Source organism: Bos grunniens, chromosome 19 (assembly GCF_055505025.1).
Source record: "Bos grunniens cultivar Pamir isolate PY7600 chromosome 19, Bosgru_T2T1.0, whole genome shotgun sequence".
Lineage (NCBI taxonomy): Eukaryota > Metazoa > Chordata > Mammalia > Artiodactyla > Bovidae > Bos > Bos grunniens.
Genome location: NC_141183.1, coordinates 21,008,793 through 21,030,559, shown reverse-complemented (window position 1 = coordinate 21,030,559; position 21,767 = coordinate 21,008,793). Strand labels below are relative to the sequence as shown.

The 21,767-nt window shown below is 53.4% G+C and overlaps 2 protein-coding genes across 2 annotated transcripts in view; one reads left to right on the top strand and one right to left on the bottom strand.

Moving 5' to 3' along the window:
* The window catches only part of LOC147351586 (signal transducer and activator of transcription 5B), a 76,471-nt gene extending 75,714 nt beyond the window's left edge, over window positions 1–757 (bottom strand). The window contains exon 1 of the mRNA XM_086357655.1: window positions 669–757. The gene's annotated coding sequence lies outside the window, so the exon portion shown is untranslated. The remainder of the gene's footprint in view (window positions 1–668) is intronic.
* On the top strand, window positions 695–21,767 carry LOC147351585 (signal transducer and activator of transcription 5A). Its single transcript, XM_086357643.1, has 19 exons — window positions 695–792; window positions 1,632–1,769; window positions 2,094–2,250; window positions 3,339–3,428; window positions 6,428–6,602; window positions 11,830–11,960; window positions 12,192–12,343; window positions 12,789–12,944; window positions 13,350–13,529; window positions 14,990–15,077; window positions 15,185–15,307; window positions 15,856–15,948; window positions 16,396–16,602; window positions 17,314–17,408; window positions 17,493–17,623; window positions 18,043–18,198; window positions 18,945–18,996; window positions 19,282–19,389; window positions 20,429–21,767. Exons 2-19 carry the CDS (start codon window positions 1,642–1,644, stop codon window positions 20,589–20,591), a joined length of 2,385 nt encoding a protein of 794 aa, XP_086213769.1. The 5' UTR covers window positions 695–792; window positions 1,632–1,641; the 3' UTR covers window positions 20,592–21,767.

The window sequence follows — 21,767 nt, the reverse complement described above, 5'->3', positions numbered from 1 at the left end:
CCTCACCCCTCTGGACTCCATTTCTCATCTGCAAAATTTCCAGGGCTTGAAACATTTGACTGCCAAGGTTCTTTCCTGTTTCTGCTGCGCAGGGGAGTGCACAGAAAAGTCGTGGAAGGAGGGGCAGGGCAGGGGGGCCTCTAGGTGAGCTGGCAATCTCTGGAATCCCCAGGCCTTCCCCTCAATACGGCTTTGCCTCTGAGATCACAAAAGCTGTGTCCCCAACCCACACGCGTGCGCGCGCACACACACACACACGTTAGACTTCTTAAATCTAGAGGCTCAGAAGATGACAAACGCCCGCATCTCCAGCTGCTCCAACCCTTTCCTCCTCCCTTTTGACAGATGAGAAAACTGAGGCCCCGCGCTGGGATTTCCAGAGCCCGGGATTTCCCAGCCCTCCCACTCCCATCCTCCAGCCACTCCCGCCCCTCTTGCCCAGCACGGTCTGCGGCAGCTCCGCGGGGTCGCCGGCGAGGGCCGGCTGGGACTCCCGGGGGACCCCGCCGTCGGAGCAGCCCCCTGCGCTTGGCGCCGCCCCGCCTCGCAGCCGTGCTCTCGCCGGGGAGCCAGCCACCGAGGGCGGAGGCGGGGAGAGAGCGACCGAGGCTGGGAGGGGTGTTGGCGAGAGCTCGCGCGCTGTGTATGGTCTGTCAGAGGCAGCTGACCTTTGAGGAGGAAATCGCTGCTCTCGGCTCCTTCCTGTAGTAACAGCCGCCGCCGCCGCCGCCGCCAGGAGCCCCGGCCGGGAGCGAGCGCCGGCCCAGTCGCCGGACCGCCCGGCACGACCAGGTGGGTGGCCCCGGCAGCGCGCCCCCGGCGACGCGCGCCCAGAGGGGGCACCCTGCTGCTGCTGCTGCTGCTGCTGCTGCCGCCCAGGTCCTCGCCCCGCAGGCCCCGGAGCCCGACAGACGGAGGGGCGCTGGGGACGGTCCCTGGAACCCAGGGGGAGTTTCGGCGCCGCGTGGACTAGGGACGCGGGACGCGGATGGAGGGAGGAGGCCGAGGGTGGGCGCCGTCCTCGCCCTCGGTGGGCAGGGGGCGCTGTCGGACTGGACAGTGGGAGACGTCGGGGCACAGCGAGGTGCGGGGGGCGCAGCCCGAGAGAGGGAGTGTCTTGTCTCCCCAGCCCTCCCTCCTAAACACCCCAGCCACGTGCCAGCGGTGGCCGAGCCGTCCAGGGGAAACCTTCGGTGGCCTTGCCCTAGCTTTGGGCTGGAATATCCCCGCGTTCCCAGAAACTGAGACTCGGGGTTCGAAGCAGGGTAGGGGGTGTTTGCAGTCCTCCCCAGAGGGCCCGAGGGCCTCCGCCATCAAGTTTCTCTTTCAGTTTCTAGCTGTTCCCCCCACCCCCACCCCGGGAAGCCCCGGTGGGGCGAGGGGAGAGGAAGAAGGGGAGGGCACCTGACTTTCGGGAGCCCCTCCCCAAGCCTCAGCGGGTTCCTCGCTGGAGGGAAGGACGGCCTTCCCCTCCTCACCGTCTTTCTTCCCGCACAGGAAAGCGTGTCTGTGGGAGGGGAGGGGCCTGGCCTGACCGCGGTCCAGGGATGGGTGGGCACGGCAGGGCCAGGGGCAGGCCCAGTCCACGCCTGTGACGAGAAGGCACCTCCTCAGCGCTCTGCTCGCCCTAGGTGAACGGACATGGCGGGCTGGATCCAGGCCCAGCAGCTGCAGGGAGATGCCCTGCGCCAGATGCAGGTGCTATACGGGCAGCACTTCCCCATCGAGGTCCGGCATTACTTGGCACAGTGGATTGAGAGCCAGCCGTGGTAGGTGCCCCTGCCCGGCGCCTTGCCCTGCTGGTCGCTAACCATCAAGGCCCCTTGGCCTTTACGTCTCCTCTTGGTGGTTTGGGGAGATTCTGATCCTGGCTGTCCCTCACTGTGTGGAAGGGGTGGTGTCCCAGGGAAAGGGGAACAGGGAAATGGGAGTCTGGGAGGGGAGAGGGGATGTTTCTAGATTCTGATGCCTGTGGAGCTGCAGGGAGCAAGTCTTGTGGGCAGGAGCCTGGGATTTTCCCGTCCTTCCTGGTACCTGACCTCCTCATCCGAGGAGGCACCATAGCAGGTTTCTCTCTCCTGCCTTGCGCTAAGGGATGCCATCGACCTGGACAATCCCCAGGACCGGGCCCAGGCCACCCAGCTCCTGGAGGGCCTGGTGCAGGAGTTGCAGAAGAAGGCAGAGCACCAAGTCGGGGAAGACGGGTTCCTTCTGAAGATCAAGCTGGGGCACTATGCCACGCAGCTCCAGGTGGGCGTGAGCTGCAAGCCGTCTGCAGGGAAACAGTGTCGGCCTTCTCTTTCCAGCACCAGAACCCCTGGGTTTTTTCCTGGTTTGGCCACTGACTCACTGTATGACCCTGAGCTTATCTGTGCTTCAATTTCCCCCACCCCCTCTTTCTAAATCAGACCTGTCAGATTCCCTTAGCCTATGACAAAGTAAGAGACGGGGCATGTTTGTCCCCAAGAGAAGGGGGATGGGTGAAAGCACTTTCTGGGTAGATCAGGCAGAAGGGATGGGAGTAGCCTGAGTCAAAATTCTGTTGTGAGAGAAACGAACACCGACAGATTCTAGAAAGGAGGGGATGGGGCAACCAGACAGCTCTCTTGGGGCAAGTGGCGAGCGAGAGGAGCAGCGTTGTCCTGGAGCCTTGAATTAAGGGTTTAATGTAAGGTGAGGGTGTGGGAGGAAGGAGTAAAGGGGAAAGAGGAAATTTTTGTGGAAATAGGAAAGGGATGTGGATGGTAATCATAGATGAGCATTTATTGGAACTCACTTGAAGTTTTAGAGAGCCTTCTTGAATACAAGCAGCAGGGTGCCAAGGAAATAAAAAGTCCATCCCAAAGGAGGCAGGAAACAGAAGAAACCTGGGCTGTGGGGGGTGTGGGAAGGGAAGTAAAATAGGAACCCAGGGCCAGGACTATAATGGAAAGTACCTTGACCTTGGCATTAGATGCCCCGAGTCTTGAGTCATCTGCTCACTCACTTGTTTGCCTTTGGACAAGTACTCAATCTCTCTGAGCATCAGTATTCTCATCTGTGAAATGAGGATAATGGTTTCTGCTTGTGTTATAGGGTTTCTATGATGCACAAGTCAAAGGAGATGGCAGATTGGAAGTACTTTGTAACCTGTGGCTTTCTAATGCAGTGTGAACCGAATATGAAGATCTGGGAGGGGAAATCAAGTCAAGGAGAGATAGAGGTTCTGGTGGCAGTTCCTGAGGCTTCCGAGTGGAAGCTGAGGCATAGGCTGGAGGAGAGGAAGGAGTGGGTGGCACTGCAGTGGGCATGGTGGGAGCAGAGGGTGGCCTTTGGTAGCCACTGTTGGATTCTTTCAGAACACGTACGACCGCTGCCCCATGGAGCTGGTGCGCTGCATTCGCCATATTCTGTACAATGAACAGAGGCTGGTCCGAGAAGCCAACAATGTGAGTGTCCCATGGGTTTGGGGAAAGATTTTGAGAAGTCCTTTCACCTGCTCTCCTCTCCAGACACAGCTCTGTTTTATAAATACTGGCAAGAGAGAGCACCAAAGAAATAAAATACACAGGCAAGTGTGAGAGGCCATATTACATGCAGGTTTAGATTGACCCCGCACACACACAGAGCCCCCACTCCCTGGCTCTATTTACTAGCTGTGCGACTTGAGCAAGTTACTTCACCTCTCTGAGCCTCCGATTTTTTCCTATTATAAATGAGGGCAGTCACAGTATCTACTCTATAGGGCTATTTCGAGGATTAAATGAGATACCATGTGGGCAAAGGATGTGTGCTGTGTGTTTAATCGTTCAGTCGTGTCTGACTCTCTGCAGCCCTGGGGACTGTAGCCTGCCAAGCTCCTCTGTCTGTGGAATTTTCCAGGCAAGAATACTGGAGCAGGTTGCCATTTTCTACTCCAGGGGATCTTCCCAACCCAGAGATCAAACCCACATCTCTTGTGTCCCCTGCCTTGGCAGGTGGATTCTTTACCACTGAGCCACCTGGGAAGCCCAGAGCAAAGAACAGATATATACAAATGAAGAAGAGGAAGCCCTAAAAACATATACACATCTGGAAACTCAATCTATGTCAGAGATGGCATTACAAATCACTAGGGAAAAGATTTGTCATTGAATAAATGAGGCCGGGGCAAAAGAAGAAATATCCTCTGGCGGGGTCTATGAGGAGAAATGGAGGTCTGTGTCAGAAGAATTAACCTGGGCAAGCTCAGACAAGCAAGGCCCAGGGAGGCAGAGCAGGGACCTATTCCCCAGGTTCTGAAATCATAAAGATCTCGGACATATGCTTGGACAGTGGTGCAAATGGTACATTATCCGCAGTAAAGCAAAATGAATTTCATTAAATGATATCCCTTAGGTAATGACCACAGAATAATGCCTGAAGTGAAGTCATAGTTATTATTTACTTGTGGTGGACACTGATATCAAGAATTTGAGAGGTCATTCAGTAAACATTTATCGAGGTCCTGCTGTGCGTCTGACACTGGACTAGGATGGGAGAAACAGATAAAGTCCTGGCTTCCACCTAAAAGGGATTCGGGCTGTGATAGATTCTTTAGGACTCTGCTGAGTGCTAAGTCAGCCTATATGGAAAAAGGACCCAACTCAGATTGGGGCAGGCTGGCCAGTAGGGGGGAGGGTGTCCAGAGGAAAAAGATGCCTGACTGTAATGAGGAAAGAGGGAGGAAGAAGGTGGAATGAGTTTTCTAGTGAAAAATAGCAGCAGTAGGATTTCCCTGGTGGTCCAGTGGTTAAGGCCCCACCTTCCACTGCAGGAGGCATGGGTTTGATCCCTGGTCGGGGAATTAAGATACCACATACCACAAGGTGCAGCCAAAAATAGAAATAAAGAAAATGCAAAATAAATAAATAGCAACAGTATATATGAGGGCAGGAAGGCACAAGCCATCTTATGACATTTGAAGAATTTTAAGTGTTTAGTGATACTGGGAAGAAGGGAGCCGACTGGGCAGAAGCCAGGTCACAGAGGGTTAACTGGTACAATTCTTGACTTGGTGCAATTACAGAGCTATCTGTAAACGTAGGAATGAGTCCGGTTCCAGTTAAGAAATACCTGCCTACAAGGCAGGTGCTGTTATGTTTGGGGGAAAAATAGTCCTCCAGTCATCAAGCTGTTCTTGGACACCTCTGACGTTCTGGGCCTTGAGGATTTTGTTGTGCACCAAATGGGACAAAGTCTTGGTCCTTAGGGAGCTCACTTTCTAGTGCAGAGAGGCAGACAAGAAAGAACATGCAGGAACATGACACGTTCAGTAGGGCAGTCCTATTTTAATGTAACTCTTCAGAAGAGGTCACTCTGAAAAGGTGCCAGTGGAAGTGCCAGCCTCAGGAGGATTTAGTGCCAGAATGTTCCAGGGTAATGGAACAAAACATGCAAAGGCCCTGAGGCAGGAACTCCCTGCGTATCCAAGGAACAGAAAGTGGCCAGTGTGGTTTAGCAACAAGGGAGCTGGGGGTGGGGTAGGCAGAGGCTCCTGGCTAGGGCCGTGGAGGCTGTGAAGGGAGTTTGGGTTTTATTCTGAGAGCAGTTTACTGGAGAGGCCCTAAAAATTTGGTTGAGGACTGCCCTGGGAGCCCAGTGCTTAAGAATCTGCCTGCCCATGGCGGGGACATGGGTTCAATTCCTGGTGCCGGAAGATTCCAAATGCCATGGTGCACCTAAGCCCGTGGGACACAACTATTGAGCTCTAGAGCCTGTGCTCTGCAACAAGAGAAGCCACTGCAATGAGCACCACAGCTAGAGAGTAGCCAGCCCGTGAGCAGTAACAAAGACCCAGCACAGCCCAAAATAAGTAAGTAAAATAAAAACAAGAACAGCACTTGGTTGAAGGAATAGATCCAACCAGATTAGCTGAATGGCTGGATCCACAAAGCCTTTGTTGATGCCTCCTTGTACCTTCATTTGGGGGTCTTCAGGACTCCACCCACGAGCAGTTCACACTCTTCCCTCAGTCCTGAGGTCTTAGTGAGGACACAGAACATATGTTCACATGGCTTTGTTCCCCATCATGTCCCCAGCATCTAGCATCATGGCATGGGGTCAGTGAATGACTGAAATGAGGGGCCATCATCCTTAGTAGGAAAACTCAGGTAACTCCTGGGATAGGTTGGGTTCTAGTCTCTCCAGAGAGAACTCAAATGGACCTTGTGTGGGGTACTCAGATGGAGGTCAGAACTGCAACAGAAGTTTCTACCAGAGTCTGCCAGGTCACCTATTTCTCATCCTTTACCCCCTACACCCCTATTTTGGCAAATGACTCTTCTTCTGACTCAAAGTACCCTTCCTTCTTATTCTAGATTTGGTGTCTGGGGTCTGTAGTATTGGTGTTCCCCAAGGCCTGAGGTTTTTCTCCCATCCTCACTGCCCAGCTCACTGCTGCCTGCACCCTCCCCTGATATGTCTCCAGGGTAGTTCTTCTGCTGGGATCCTGGTTGATGCCATGTCCCAGAAACACCTTCAGATCAACCAGACATTTGAGGAACTGCGACTGGTCACGCAGGACACAGAGAATGAGCTGAAGAAGCTGCAGCAGACTCAAGAGTATTTCATCATCCAGTATCAGGAGAGCCTGAGGATCCAGGGTGAGCCTGGTGTGGGAGGGCAGTGCATGTCTGGAGGACCAGAGTGAGACCACTTTGTGAATTCCTGCAGGGTTGGGGCTGGGTCCATGTCTGTCTCCCCAGAGCCTTACCCAAAGCTTGGGACAAGTAACGGCTCCAGTGATGGAGCCCCTGCTGTGGGCCAGGCTCCAGGCTAAACCCTTATTCAATACAACCTTTACTCAATACGACTGTGTTATTCAACACAACTTTTACCATAGCCCTAAGAATTAAGTGGGGTTTCCCTGGTGGCTCAGATAGTAAAGAATCTGCCTGCAATGCAGGAGACCCAGGTTCGGTTCCTGGGTCAGGAAGATTCCCTGGAGAAGGGAATGGCTCCCCACTTCAGTATTCTTTATTCCTGTTTTGCAAATAATAAAACTGATGTTCAAAGAGAACATGCAATTTGGCCTGGGCTTCTTGTAAGTTGCAGAACTGGATGTTAACTAGAGATATTCATAAAATCCCTATATTTTATTAACCAGTATTTTGTATCTCGGTGAAAGAATGAATGAATGTGGACAGTGTTCCCCAATCAGAGGGAAAACCTAGGTTGGGAGTCCCCTGGTTGAACCAGGCTGGGGAGAGGTGGAACCCCAGGAATGCCCCTTCTTGAGCTTCACTAATAGGAGGTAAAGATGGGAGGAGGATGCGACAGTGGAAAACTCTGCTGTCTCCCAGGTCTATAATTTTCTAGTAGCTGCCATGATTAGGGTGTGGGGGAAAAATTAACCCAGAAGGAATTAACCCCACTAAGTGTCCTTACGGTACACTTTGAAGAGCCTTGAAACATGACTCATCTTCCTCCACTTCAAATTGACCCCAGAGCTGTATCACCCCCATCTAAGTGAGAACAGGAAGCCACCTTTTCCTTGTTCTTATTTTTCTGACTTCTTAAGGTAGAACCTCAGGTCATTGATTTTAGACCCTTCTTTTTTCTAATGTATATATTCAGAGCTACTGATTTCCCTCTCATTAATGCTTCAGCTGCATCTCATCATCTTGGATATGCTGTATACCATTATCATTCAATTTGAAATATTTTCTAATTTCTCTTCTGTTTATTTTACCCATACACTATTTAGACGTATATTGTTTAATTTCCAAATATTTGAGTTTTTTCTAGATGTCATACCATTATTGATTTCATTTCGTGGCTGAGGTCTATTGTTGTCAGAGAACATATGCATATGATCTCCTCTCTTAAATTTATGAAGACTTGTTCTGTGCCCCGGCGTGTGCTCTATCTTGATGAATGTATTTTGTGGTCTTGAAAAGAATGTATGTTCTGAAGTTGTTTCATTTAAAAGTAGCAATAATAAATTCAATAATGTTAATGTATTTAACATTGTATATAATGCTAACATAATGAAGTAAAAAAACAAACAAACTGAGAAACCAATAACATCTATATTTTCCAAACATAATTTAGTGAGTAGAGTGGCATTGTTTTTTACATTTTTACAAATATTTTTAATGTTAGGCTTAGTCGGAGATAGCTGGATCTGGCTTTCAATCTGTTGTAATATCACATATCTTATAGCCTCTAGAAAACTCTGCTGTATACTTATAAGTGAATAAAAGAAAAAAAGGCAAATAAAGTCTTATGATTAAAAAAATAATAATAAAGTCACGATTTTATGAAAATAGTTCTGGCTTTGTGGACCTCCTATAAGGGTTTTAGGAAACCTTCAGGGGTCCCTGGCTCACACTTTAGGAACCACTGATACATGTCTTTATTGATTTATTTTTGCCTAATTGCTCCTATAGATAGAGAGGTAGCAAGATCTACTGTATTGTGTAATTCTCCGATTACTTATGTAGATATTTCCTTTATGTTTTTTGAAGCTTTATTATTTGATGCATATACATTTATGCCATGCTTAGTCGCTCAGTCGATTCCCTGGGTCAGGGAGATCCCCTGGAGAAGGAAATGGCACCCCACTCCAGTATTCTTGCCTGGAGAATCCCATGGATGGAGCAGCCTGGTAGGCTACAGTCCATGGGGTCGCACAGAGTCGGACACGACTGAGCGAGCTCACTCACTTTCACTTTTAGTCTCCCAGTCATCTCCAATTCTTTGTGACCTCATGATCTGTAGTCTGCCAGGCTCCTCTGTCTGTGGGGATTCTCCAGGCAAGAATACTGGAGTAGGTTGCTAGGCCCTCCTCCTGGGGATCTTCCCAGATGCTGGACCAGATCAGATCGAACCCAGGTCTCCCACATTGCAGGCAGATTCTTTACTGTCTGAGCCACCAGGGAAGCATATATGTTTATAGTTATTTATAATTAGTATGTCTTTCTGATTGATTGACCCCTTAATAATTATGGAATAGCTTTCTTGATCTCTGGTATCCCTCTTTGTCTGGGGTCAAATATAATGCCTCCAGCCTTTTATTCTGTATTAACACAATGTATTTTTTCATGCTTTTTATTTATTTTTTATTTTTAAATTAATTTATTTATTTTAATTGGAGGCTAATTACTTTACAGTATTGTAGTGGTTTTTGCCATACATTGACATGAATCAGCCATGGGTATACATGTGTTCCCCATCCTGAACCCCCCTCCCACCTCCTTCCCCATCCCATCCCTCAGGGTCATCCCAGTGCACCAGCTCTGAGCATCCTGTCTCATGCATCAAACCTGGACTGGCGATCTGTTTCACATATGATAATATAGGTGTTTCAATGCTATTCTCTCAAATCATCCCACCCTCGCCTTCTCCCACAGAGTCCAAAAGACTGTTCTATACATCTGTGTCTCTTTTGCTGTCTCGCATATAGGGTCATCATTACCATCTTTCTAAATTCATTAGTATACTGTATTGGTGTTTTTCATTCTGACTTACTTCACTCTGTATAATAGGCTCCAGTTTCATTCACCTTATTAGAACTGATTCAAATGCATTCTTTTTAACAGCTGAGTAATATTCCATTGTGTATATGTACCACAGCTTTCTTATCCATTCATCTGCTGATGGACATCTAGGTTGCTTCCATGTCCTGGCTATTATAAACAGTGCTGCGATGAACAATGGGGTACACGTGTCTCTTTCAATTCTGATTTCCTAGGTGTGTATGCCCAGCAGTGGGATTGCTGGGTCATATGGCAGTTCTAGTTCCAGTTTTTTATTCATGCTTTTTAAAATTTGAAATGTAGACAGCACATAATTGAGTCTTTTTGTATTTATTCTGAAAATCTTTGCTTTTAATTGAGGTGTTCAGTTTATTAATATTTAATGTAATGTTAAATACCCGTCTACTGAGGTCCACATTTTAATATTTATTTTGTTTTGTCCCTTTTTGGTTTTTTGTTCCTCTGTTCTTCCTTTTAATTCTTTAAATTTTTAAAGATGCTGCTTTAACATTAACCATTTAAGCTTTCCTCCTACCCTACCCTATGGGTGTTTTCTGTATCTTGAGATTAACGCATTGCCTGAGACTTAGCAGGCATTGAATAAAAGTGCGGGGGATGATTCAAGCAGGTCTTCATTACATCTGAATCCATCCCAGATTAACGTGAAAGAAAAGACAGCCCTTTTCCAAGATTAGGGAATAGGAGATTCAGGCTCTTATTTCTACCCAAGGCCATTGACTGGCTGACAGAATGGATGATCCTATTCTTGGGTTTTCTGTTTGCTACTTGTGAGGTTGGGTTTGTCCCCATCATGCAATGTCAGTTCAGTCTCATTTATCAGGTGCACCCATCAGAAACACAGATGACTGATCTGTTTGTGTGAGGGCAGTCTCAGCTCCCTCCAGTGGAGCAGACAATTGCCTCACGTCTCCTGGCGTCCTTCCCAGAAGCTTCTGCAATTTGCCAGGAGAGACTTAAGTGGGTCACTTGCATAAGGAAGCCAGGTCCCAGTGTTGGGATTATCACTGTCTCCCTGTGGGTGACAGGATTCCGAGTGGCTGTCCAGATCGTTCTGCTCCATTCCTTGCCTGCTCAGTCCCCTGCAGTCAGAATGGAGCCATATTTCTAAGTTCTCTTGAATAGAGTTGCTTTAGTCTGTCCCAGCCCTGTGTGTCCATAGGACCGGGTCTTGGCCATGTGACATGGCCCTCAGAGGCCTGCAAGGAGCTTGACCAAGACTTGCTGACTGACGCTCACGTCTTCTAGACTCAGCCCCAGTGAGGTCCCTGGGATGTTCAGAAAGGCCATTGGCGAGGGTCAGATGCCAGCACTGGGGACAGTGGTTACCTGTGGAGGGAGGGATGGGGTTACCAGCAGGGGAGGGGTACGGGTGCTTCACCATGGAAGTGCCTGATTTCTTAAGCGGCTTCTTGATACACAGGTGTTTCTTGTATCATCCTCTCTACTTCCTGTGTCTTAAGTATTTCATCACAGGTTGTTTGCAGAGGGAGTCAGTGAGGCCTGGTTACATATTCCTGCCATTGATGAGCGGCCTGAGAGCTGGTGTGGAGAGAAATTGCCTCTCTCTCCTGAGAGAATCTCACTGCTTTTGTGTCCCCAGTGGCCCCAACTCTCTCTGTGTCTCATTTCCGGTTGGTTAGCTGAGCTCACAGTGACCAACCTGGTTAAGCATGTTAGGGACCTTCACCACCTGAAGAAAACCCCCTTCCCTGAGGAGAGGCTGCCAAGCCTGGTAGTCAGGACAAAGCCCACGGACCAGAGGCTTCTCATGAGGCTGTGCCCATGAGGTTGGGGCTGAGAGCTGCTCCATCTGCCTTTCATCCCCTCATGTAACCCATTAACCATAACTGACTTCCCTCTGGGGCCAATGGTGCCGGGCAGCTTCCTGAGCATTTTCTGTCTCATCACTTAGCAGCAGCCACTGAGGTAGATGCCTCATGATGCTCCCCTTTTACAGATGGGAAAACTGAGGCATAGGAGAGTGGGGTGACTTGCCCAAGTTCACCACCTGGTGAATGGCAGGGTTCACTTCAGACCAGACATGGTGGCTCCAAGCCAGACCATGCATTGGGTGAGGCAGGCTAAGTAGGGGGTTGGCCAGGGCAGGCTTCTCCTCAGCTGTCCCCCAGGCTTCCATCTCCCCACTCCCTGAGAGGAGCTCAGAGTCGGGCCACAGGGGCCAGAGTCTTCTCATCTACGGGCCCCGTTGCTGTGGAACCTGACTGGCCGCTGGTCAGACATGTCCCCTCGAGGGTCTTGCCTCCAGAACAGATGGGCTCCTGGCTGGACCAGGGAGGTCATGGTTGTGGTGTCCTGTCCCCTCCTCCAGCTCAGTTTGCCCAGCTGGCCCAGCTGAACCCCCAGGAGCGACTGAGCCGGGAGACGGCCCTCCAGCAGAAGCAGGTGTCCCTGGAGGCCTGGCTGCAGCGCGAGGCCCAGACGCTGCAGCAGTACCGCGTGGTGAGTGGACTCAGCGTCCCTCCCCTCCCGCAGGGGCGGTGACACCCTGAGCTGTCCTGGGGACCCTGAGGGAGGCAGAGAGCCAGGAGGAGAGCGGGACCCAGCAGAGCAGGAGGCCCTGGCCTTCTTCCCCATGGGGCCTGAGGGGGAGAGTCGGTCTGGGAGGAGGAGGCCCTGCAGGGCTGTTCTGAGAGCCCAGAAGGGCCGGCTGAGCCACCGCCCGACCCTCAGGAGCTGGCCGAGAAGCACCAGAAGACCCTGCAGCTGCTGCGGAAGCAGCAGACCATCATCCTGGATGACGAGCTGATCCAGTGGAAGCGGCGGCAGCAGCTGGCGGGGAACGGAGGGCCCCCCGAGGGCAGCCTGGATGTGCTACAGTCCTGGTACCAGGGGTGGGGGGCGGGGAGGGGCAGGCAGCAGAGTGGTGCTGCCAGCTGCTGTTTGCGCCCACGTCTACATGAGCAGCTGGCTCCCTCTGTCTGGGCATGGGTCTTATCCCACCAGTGGTGTGTTTGATGCTGACGCTGGTGTCCCTTTCTGTGCCCCCTCCCCTGGGAGGATGCTGGGGTGGGGCCAGGTGGCAAAGTGGCACTCAGGCTGGTTGGACCCCAGTCAGTGTCGCTCCTCCTGGGTGTTTCTCTGGTTTTTTTGGAAGGCAGGGCATCTCTGCTGTGCCCAGTGCACAGGCGAGGTGGCTCGGGCGCCAGGCCTTCCTGGGGGTGGAGCTGGGTGTGGGCCTTGTCCCCGCCTGGGCGCCTGCCAGCTTCTGGCCTGGAGGACGGGGGTGAAGCCCGTGTCCTTCCCTTGGGCCCTGGGGCTCGGGTTCAGGTGTGAGAAGTTGGCGGAGATCATCTGGCAGAACCGGCAGCAGATCCGCAGAGCCGAGCACCTCTGCCAGCAGCTGCCCATCCCCGGCCCCGTGGAGGAGATGCTGGCTGAGGTCAACGCCACCATCACTGACATCATCTCAGCCCTGGTGACCAGGTGACTCCTGGCCACGCCCCGCTCCCATCTGGTTGCCCTGGGTGGGGGGCAGCAGGGTCTTTGCAGATGGGGAGCTCTGGCTTAAATCCTTCAGTTTCTGCCTCACACCCTCCTCCCATCCCTCTCCATCCCCTGTTGCTATGGCCTCTTGCTGTCGACCTCGCCCAGTATTTCTCGTGGACACTACACGGGCATTTGTCTCCTGCAACTCCTTTCAGCTGCTGAGTTCCTTTCACTGCCTCCCTTCCCGCCAGCTCCCCTGACTCACAGTGGCCCCAGGGAGGGTGGACTGTCCGCAAACCCTCCCTTCACCTGCTCAGCCTGGTGCAAGGCAGCCTCCCCACGTGGAAGGTGGGGCCAGAGTCCTGTCCCCTGAAGTGTCTCCTGTCCCTTGTGTCTCCGCAGCACCTTCATCATCGAGAAGCAGCCCCCTCAGGTCCTGAAGACCCAGACCAAGTTCGCGGCCACCGTGCGCCTGCTGGTGGGCGGGAAGCTGAACGTGCACATGAACCCCCCCCAGGTGAAGGCCACCATCATCAGCGAGCAGCAGGCCAAGTCACTGCTCAAGAACGAGAACACCCGCAAGTACGCTGCCCGCTCCTTCATCTGCCCTCCCCCAGCTCAGCCTCTGCTCTGTAGCTGGGGTCCCAGGTGATGAGGACACATGGGGCCTCCCACTCTTTGTCTCGCATTGCAATGACAGATGACTCTGTCTGTCTGGGGGTACTCCTCGCACACAGAGCAAATCAAGGACTTCACTATTAGGGTGTCCCAGGATCTGTGCTGAGCACTGGCACAGTGCTGGGATCCACACCAAACTTGGCTCCATCACGGCCCAACCTTTAGGCTAGCAGGCAGCAGATGTGAGAATTGATTACTTGCTGGCATGTGACAAGAGAGACGACTGGGGCACCGTGAAAGTGGGTCATGGAGGGGGTGGGACAGAATGACAGCTAGTTTCAAGGCTGCGGGGTGACTAGGAGATGGTGAACGGGCGTGGAGAGGGCAGACGTTCGGGCAGAGAGAACACGGGCCTGTCTGGAGGAGGAGCAGACAAAGGGCGTGGTGGATGGAGAACCCGGGGTGAGGTCCTGGGATTAGGCCAGGCCACCCGTGAAGGGTGTGGGAGTGAGTGAAGGAGGGCGGGAATGAGTGAGGGGAGAGACTGGGTCCTGAGTACTGAGGCCCACTGTGTGCTCTGGGGCTAGGATGACGAAGATGACGAATAGTTCTCACTCCCTTAGAGCCTGCCTTTGGGCTGGGAACAAGACAGTCATATACTCTTAAAAATCAGGCAGCGTCAGAAGGCAATAGAGTCTAGACAGAAAATTAAAGCCAAGCAATATCACAGCGCCTGGATAGATGTTGCAACAGCACATGGATGGCCAAGGAGGGCCTTTCTGAGCATCTATTTGAGTGGAGACCTGAATGAGAAAGTCAAGAATGCAACAGGGGGATTTGCCTGGTGGTCCACTGGTTAAGACTCCACCTTCCAATACAGGGGGTATGGGTTAGATCCCCGGTTGGGAAACTAAGGTCCCATATGCCTCGGGGTACAGCCAGAACTTTTTAAAAAATTTAAAAAATAGTAAAGTGCAAAATGCATTACTTAAAAAAAGAATGTAACAGGAAGGCAAGTACAGAAGTCCCCAGGCAGCACTGAGCTTGTGTGTTCAGCAAACAGACAAGATACTGTGGGCTTGCTTGTTCTGAATGAGGGGAGGGGATCCCAGTGAGGCCAGGGCAGGGGTTGATGGCATGGATCTTGTTAGGCTGAGGTCATGATTTTTATGTCAAGTGGGCTAGAAGCTGCCAAAGGCCCCCACGTCAATCTTGACGCCCAAGGAACTTTAACATTGGCCCCACCCTTGGGGCTTTGCTCGGATGCTCTCAGGTTGATGAGGAAAGACAGCCCAGAGGAACGCTCTTAGGGGAGGGGTCAGGGGCTGCTGTGGGGCCTTCTGGAGAAGCTGGGGCCCAGGGTGCATACAGGACAGTGCTCTGGGCCTGGGCCCAGCGGAGACGGGTTCCCCTCTGCTTGGCAGTGAGTGCAGCGGGGAGATCCTGAACAACTGCTGTGTGATGGAGTATCACCAGGCCACAGGCACCCTCAGCGCCCACTTCAGAAACATGGTGAGGACAGGGCCCGGCCCGAGCTGGGAGGTCTGTCCAGAGCTGAGTCCTGAGTCCTCATAACCTGCCGCGTTCTCCTCGTCCCCTTTTGATCTCCCGCCCTGCAGTCCCTCAAGAGGATCAAGCGAGCTGACCGGCGAGGTGCAGAGTCTGTGACGGAAGAGAAGTTCACGGTCCTGTTTGAGTCTCAATTCAGTGTTGGCAGCAATGAGCTTGTGTTCCAGGTGAAGGTGAGGCCTGGCTCCCCTGTCCCCTGCAGGCCACCCAGCTGACTTGGGAAAGCCAGAGACTGGAATCCTTGCATACGCTCAGTCCAGTTACCCCATGATGCTCTCAGAAAACCTAATTTCACTCTGCTGGTGCTTATTTGCTAGATTGTAATCTGGCACCTGGGCTTCCCTGGTGGCTCAGATGGCAAAGAATCCACCTGCAATGTGGGAGACCTGGGTTTGATCCCTAGGTTGGGAAGATCCCCTGTGAGTTAACCCACTCCAGTATTCTTACCTGGAGAATCACCATGGACAGAGGAGCCTGGCGGGCTAGAGTTCATGGGGTCCCAAAGAGTAGGACACGACTGAGTGACTGAGCACAGACAGCAATCTGGCACCCACCCTCAGGATTGAGGCAATGGCCAAAAAGAAATGGGCTGTGTTTTTTGTTTATTTCTGCTTTGGTTTTGCTGGAAGGGGCTTGAGGAATGGCGGTCAGGTGCCTCCCCCAAGTGGAGGGCAAGACCAGGGTCATAGGCCCTCATCCCTCATTCCCTGGATTCCCGTAGACCCTGTCCCTTCCCGTGGTTGTCATCGTTCATGGCAGCCAGGACCACAATGCTACTGCCACGGTGCTGTGGGACAATGCCTTTGCTGAGCCGGTGAGTCCCCGTGGGACCCCCACCTCAGCCCCAGCCCCTCAGAGGTTCCCAGGGCCAGCCCCAACCCCAGGGCTCCTGCTGAGTGGTCTTCTCCCACCCTTGGGCCAAACCAGTGGTCAGGGGGCAGCTGGTGTGAGCGCCCTGCCCTCAGCACGACCTCAGCTCTGTCTGGGCTCCAGGTCACGGGACTGGGGTTTCCTAGGTCTGTGAGCTTGGTGCTTGGAATCTGGCCCCTGATCTCTGCTCCCAGGGCTCCGTTCTGGGTCTCTACCCCATATACCCGTCCCTCTGCTCCTGCCCCCCGTTTCTTTCCATTGTGCTTTTGTCTCCTTTCCTGGATCTTTCTCACTCCCCTCTGCCTCTTGGTATCTGTGTGTGTGTGTGTGTGTGTGTGTGTAAATATCTCCTATTACCTCAATCTTTTCCCTTTTCTTCTCTCCCTCTCAGGGCAGGGTGCCGTTTGCGGTGCCCGACAAAGTCTTGTGGCCGCAGCTGTGCGAGGCGCTCAACATGAAATTCAAGGCCGAGGTGCAGAGCAACCGGGGCCTGACCAAGGAGAACCTGGTGTTCCTGGCGCAGAAGCTGTTCAACAGCAGCAGCAGCCATCTCGAGGACTACAACGGCATGTCCGTGTCCTGGTCCCAGTTCAACCGGGTAAGGGACGCATTGCCTGCTGCCTGCCTGGGACTGTCTCTACCCCTCCCCACCTCACAGACAGGCACCTGGTCCATGGGCCCCCTCCACCCCCAGACCCCTCTCCTACAACCAGGAGAGATGGGGGCTGGTGCCCCAAGGAGTGGAGACAGCCATGAGACCCGAGGCAAGACTTTGGAAAGAACCCAGAGCTGGAAGTCAGGGTCCCCGGGCTCTGGTCCTCAACATGTTACCTCATTTGCCAGGCCCCTTCCGTTCTCTGCATCGCACTTTTCCCATCTGTAGAATGAAGGGGTTGGGCAGGAATGACTTTGGAGGTCTCATCCAGCTTGGACAGTTTCTTGCACCTTTGACCCCCTCCATGGGATTGTCCCAGATCCCTGTGTCTGAGAGGATGGGCTTCCCAGGTAGCGCTAGTGGTAAAGAACCTGCCTGCCAATGCAGGAGATAAAAGAGACGTGGGTTCGATCCCTGGGTTAGGAAGATCCCCTGGAGGAGGGCATGGCAACCCACTCCACTATTCTTGCCTGGAAAATCTCATGGACCGGAGGCTGGTGGGCTATAGTCCATAAGGTCACAAAGAGCTGGACACGATTGAAGCGACTTGGCACACAGGCACTGGGTGAGGACACAGGGGCACCAAGTGTTCCCTGGACCACCTGAGATGATGGGGACACAAGCCCTAACCTGGGCTTTCCCGGGCACCCTCAGGAGAACTTGCCCGGCTGGAACTACACCTTCTGGCAGTGGTTCGACGGGGTCATGGAGGTGCTGAAGAAACATCACAAGCCCCATTGGAATGACGGGTGAGGCACGGCGGGTGGGAGGTCGGGGCTCAGGGGACAGTGGCTGGTGGCCCAGCAGTGACTCTGTGTGCTCCATGCACCCAGGGCCATCCTAGGTTTTGTGAACAAGCAACAGGCCCATGACCTGCTCATCAACAAGCCCGACGGTACCTTCTTGTTGCGCTTCAGCGACTCAGAAATTGGGGGCATCACCATCGCCTGGAAGTTTGACTCTCGTGAGTTCCCTGCATTGCCCACACTCCCGCCCCAGTGGCTCTGTTTCTCGTTTCCTCATTCCCATTCTCCATCAGGCCTGTATCCTTAGAAGGGGTCCAGTGGGAAGGATGGGAACTGAGCTTGGAGGGTGGGTGGAGTGTTGTTCAAATACCCAGTCTCTATTGGTTTCCTCTTGGGAGAACCTAACATCACTACCCCCCACAGCCTCCAGAACTGCTGAGCGAGTCCTTCTTTGTCCTGACCCAGACTTGTTGGTATCTGCTCGCCCATGGTCACTTCCTTGCCCTGTGCTGAGAACAGGGGTGGGGTAGCAGTGCAGGCTTTTACCTGGATGTCTCCACAAGCCTGGCCCCCAGCCCTACAGCTCCAATCCTCCTGTGGGCAGTGGGTTGTGAAAATGAGCTTGGCCTTTTCACAGCTGACCGTAACCTGTGGAATCTGAAGCCATTCACCACGCGGGATTTCTCCATCCGATCCCTGGCCGACAGGTTGGGGGACCTGAACTATCTCATCTACGTGTTTCCCGACCGGCCCAAGGATGAGGTCTTCTCCAAGTACTACACTCCTGTGCTTGGTGCGTCTGCCCAACACTCCTCCCAACACACTCCCGGGGCTAAGCAGCGGGTACACCCCAGGAAGAGCCCAGGGGCCATTTCCCCTGTGAGGGCTGGTCCGTGGGATGGCACAAGGCACGCAGAGGGGATTTCAGGGCTCCGTGCACCCAGGGCCATCCTAGGTTTTGTGAACAAGCAACAGGCCCATGAAGCGGAAACCCCGACCTAGCTTTCTTCCCTGCAAAGCAAACACTGAGTGGACTCCCTTCTGCGCCCTTGGAGGAGGAGGCGGCTGCAGTGTAGGGGGAGGAGCAGGATCACGCAGACCCACAGATAATGCACGGCTTCCATCTTAATCAACTGCTCTCACCCCTCTCCACCCTCAAACCTGCCCTCACAGTTGAGGGTAGGAAGCAAAATGGACAGGTTTTTTTCTCTTCAACCTGGCCCCACTCCTTTGGTTGGGTTTGTTCCTCGGTGTGGACTCTGTTTCCTTGGCAGGGGTGGGGACGGGGAGAGAGGAAGCCAAGGGCCAGGAAAGGAAGCGGGACATGGGATGAGACTGAAACCAGAGGTCTGGGGGGTCACCTGGTGACTGTCAGCAGGTGTTCAATGGGTCTGTGGGAAATCTTATCCCTGATGAGCCCCGTGGCATTGTGGGGAGTGGGGGGAGGGGGGGCCGACTGCGTAGGGCGGTGTCTACTCCCCTGGGAGCTCTCAGTGACTTTGGTTCTCATCACCATCCCCACCCCCCCACCCTCGGCAGCTAAAGCAGTGGACGGATACGTGAAGCCACAGATCAAGCAAGTGGTCCCTGAGTGAGTGTCCGGGCCCAGCGCTGGTCTCCTGCTGCCTCTTTTCTCCTCCCCGCGGCTCCACCTGGCTCTCCTCACCCCCCACCGCCTCCCCTCCTATTCCCTCCCCCACCCAACTTGGCCCAGCCCTGGGGAGGGGAACTGGGCGTGGTCACAAGGGGCGGGTACCCAGGGCCCCGCCCCTGCACCGGAGCCCTAGGCTCAGGGGCCAGTTGTCCTTCCACACCTGAGAAAGACACGAAGGTGCCCCCGAGCCCCTCCCCGCTGAGGCTCCGCTTCCTCCCACAGGTTTGTGAGCGCCTCTGCAGACTCTGCTGGAAGCAACGCCACCTACATGGACCAGGCTCCTTCCCCAGCCGTGTGCCCCCAGCCTCACTATAACATGTACCCACAGAAGTAGGTTGTGTTCTCATGCAGCTCCATGTACCCACAGAAGTAGGTTGTGTTCTCATGCAGCTCCATGTACCCACAGAAGTAGGTTGTGTTCTCATGCAGCTCCGGGGGGAGGAACTCAGAGGGCTAATGGGCAAGGACACCAGAGCTCCTCTCCGTCTGAGACCACCCAGGCCAGGTGGGCTTGGGTATATGCCCAGGTGCAGGGTGGATGAGATCAGCCAACCAGGAGCACAGAGCATTGTGAAATAGCAGGACCCTTGCTCTGGTGCTGAGTAGCTGTGTGACCTTGGGGAAATTATGGAGCCTCTCTGATGCTCAGTTTCCTTATCTGTAAAATGGAGGCAAGAGTACCTACCACATGGGACTGGGGTCAGGCTCAAGCAAGAGACTGCAGGTAACGCATTTAGCCCAGGTAAGGCTGTTGTAATGGCTTGATACAGAGTATCTCTGGGTGGTGGTGGTTCTTAGGAGTTGTGTTGGAACAGGACATGTCTCTCCTCTCTGAAGTTCCCAGAGAAGAAGATTCATTCTCTTTCCAGCCAAGGGTGGCCTACTGCCATGGGATGACCACAGGCTTGGGAGTCACAAAACTGGAATTCCAGTCCTGACTCCACCTGCCTACCAGGTGGCTCTGAACAAGCTTCCTAACATGGTTGAGCCTCAGTTTCTTCCTCAGTGGCTGTGGGGATTGGCATAACGTGGTTGAAAGGCCCAGGCCTTCATAGGTGCTCAGTGTCTGGTGCCTGAGATCTCATGGGCAGAGCTCCTTCACCCAACCACCTGTTTTTACAGAGGAGGGCAGGGACAGGGGAAATGAATTCCCTGAGATCCCTCAGTGAGCTTGTGAGTGATGAGACTAGAACCGGGGTGTCTTCCGACAAACTAGTGACTGACTGATTCAGCTTGGTGGTGCGGGCATCTAGCCAGAGCAGGTCCTGTTCCCATGAGACTGAACAGGGATCAGGCTGGGCGCTGTCCCCCAGGAGCCTGGGGCTCTGCGGCAGGCCAGCTCCCTCTGATACCCCTCTCCCCCTCCCAGCCCTGACCCGGTGCTCGACCAGGATGGAGAATTCGACCTGGACGAGACCATGGATGTGGCCCGGCACGTGGAAGAACTCCTCCGCCGCCCAATGGACAGTCTGGAGCCCTCTCTCCCCCCGCCCACTGGTCTCTTTACCCCCGGCAGAGGCTCGCTGTCCTGAATGTTTGTTCGAACACTGCACTCCTCTGTGGAAACAATCCCCAGTGTGCAGGGTCCTATTCATTGTGATTTTGTATTTGTATCTCTGTGCATACTGATGCCTTTGCAGGCAGCCCATGTACACATGTAGATGTGCGCGCGTTTGTGTATGAGGTGTGCCCACCTCGCCTCCGCAGTCTTAGGTGTGTGGCTGCCTTGTTCTTCTTCAGATGAAGGCATTCCAAGAGCTCAGTGGGTCTGTCTGTGGAGAGAGACCAAGCCGCTTCTGTGGTCACAGGTACGCCAGGCAGGCAGACCTATTCCTGCCAGAGCCTTAGTCTGCTCAGCAGCTGTTTGAATGGAATTATTTGCGAAGGGAAAGGAGACAGGTAATTTCTCTAAGCTCAAGTTTTATTCCTGAGTTAGCTAGCAGCTTCGCCTCTCAGTTGTGTGCGTGGATCTGCTCTGGTACAGTGTTGGTCTTTTGCTTCTTCCCCTCAGGAGGGAGGTGATGAGTGATATTTTATACTTTATCTCCTGAATAGGGACTCCAGAGTTTTTGTGAACTGAGAGCTTGTCTAGGCTGTGGTTATGTCCCTAAACACAGCAGAAAGGGGTCTTTTGCCTCGGGCCTGGAGTTCCCTGGCCTCTTGGCCCCCAGCTAGGGGGGTCCGGCTTCATGTGTATAATGCTGCTGCCCACATTCCTGCTCTTCATTCCCCCGACCCCAATCCCATTCCCTCCATCTGGCCCCAGCCTTTCCTTGCCTCTGTCTCCAACCTTGCTCACTATGGAAGAAGTTGGGGGAGGGGGAGAGAGGTCCAGGGCGCAGGGTTGATCCCCTCTCCTGGAAAAAACCTGCAGCAAGAGGCAGCCCCAGCGACTTGCTGTGCGCCCGTGGAGTCTGGAGGAGGGAGGGGTAAAAGCTGATGGCGGTCCACTCTGCTGGGAGGGGGAACTTGGAATAGGGCCTCTTCGCGGTTGCATAACTGACTGTGGTCTGAGAAGGCCCCTCCCGCCGAAGCTGCCGCCCACAGGCAGCCCCAGGGCAGCTGACAGCCGGAGTTCTGGAAGGGGTCCCAAGTTGAAACATCTCTCAAGGAAGGTGGGGACAAGAAGCAGGATTCTTTTGTACTTTGTACATAGGCTACACATTTGTGTAAACAGTTTTTGAATAAAATATTTTTTTTTTCGTAAA

Bases quoted from the DNA above. Each gene is read 5' to 3' on its own strand.
- LOC147351585 (XM_086357643.1), top strand. From the start codon at position 1,642: ATGGCGGGCTGGATCCAGGCCCAGCAGCTGCAGGGAGATGCCCTGCGC. The intron at 11,961-12,191 runs GTGAGTGGACTC...CCCGACCCTCAG, and splicing joins CGCTGCAGCAGTACCGCGTG to GAGCTGGCCGAGAAGCACCA. The intron at 19,390-20,428 runs GTAGGTTGTGTT...TCCCCCTCCCAG, and splicing joins TATAACATGTACCCACAGAA to CCCTGACCCGGTGCTCGACC.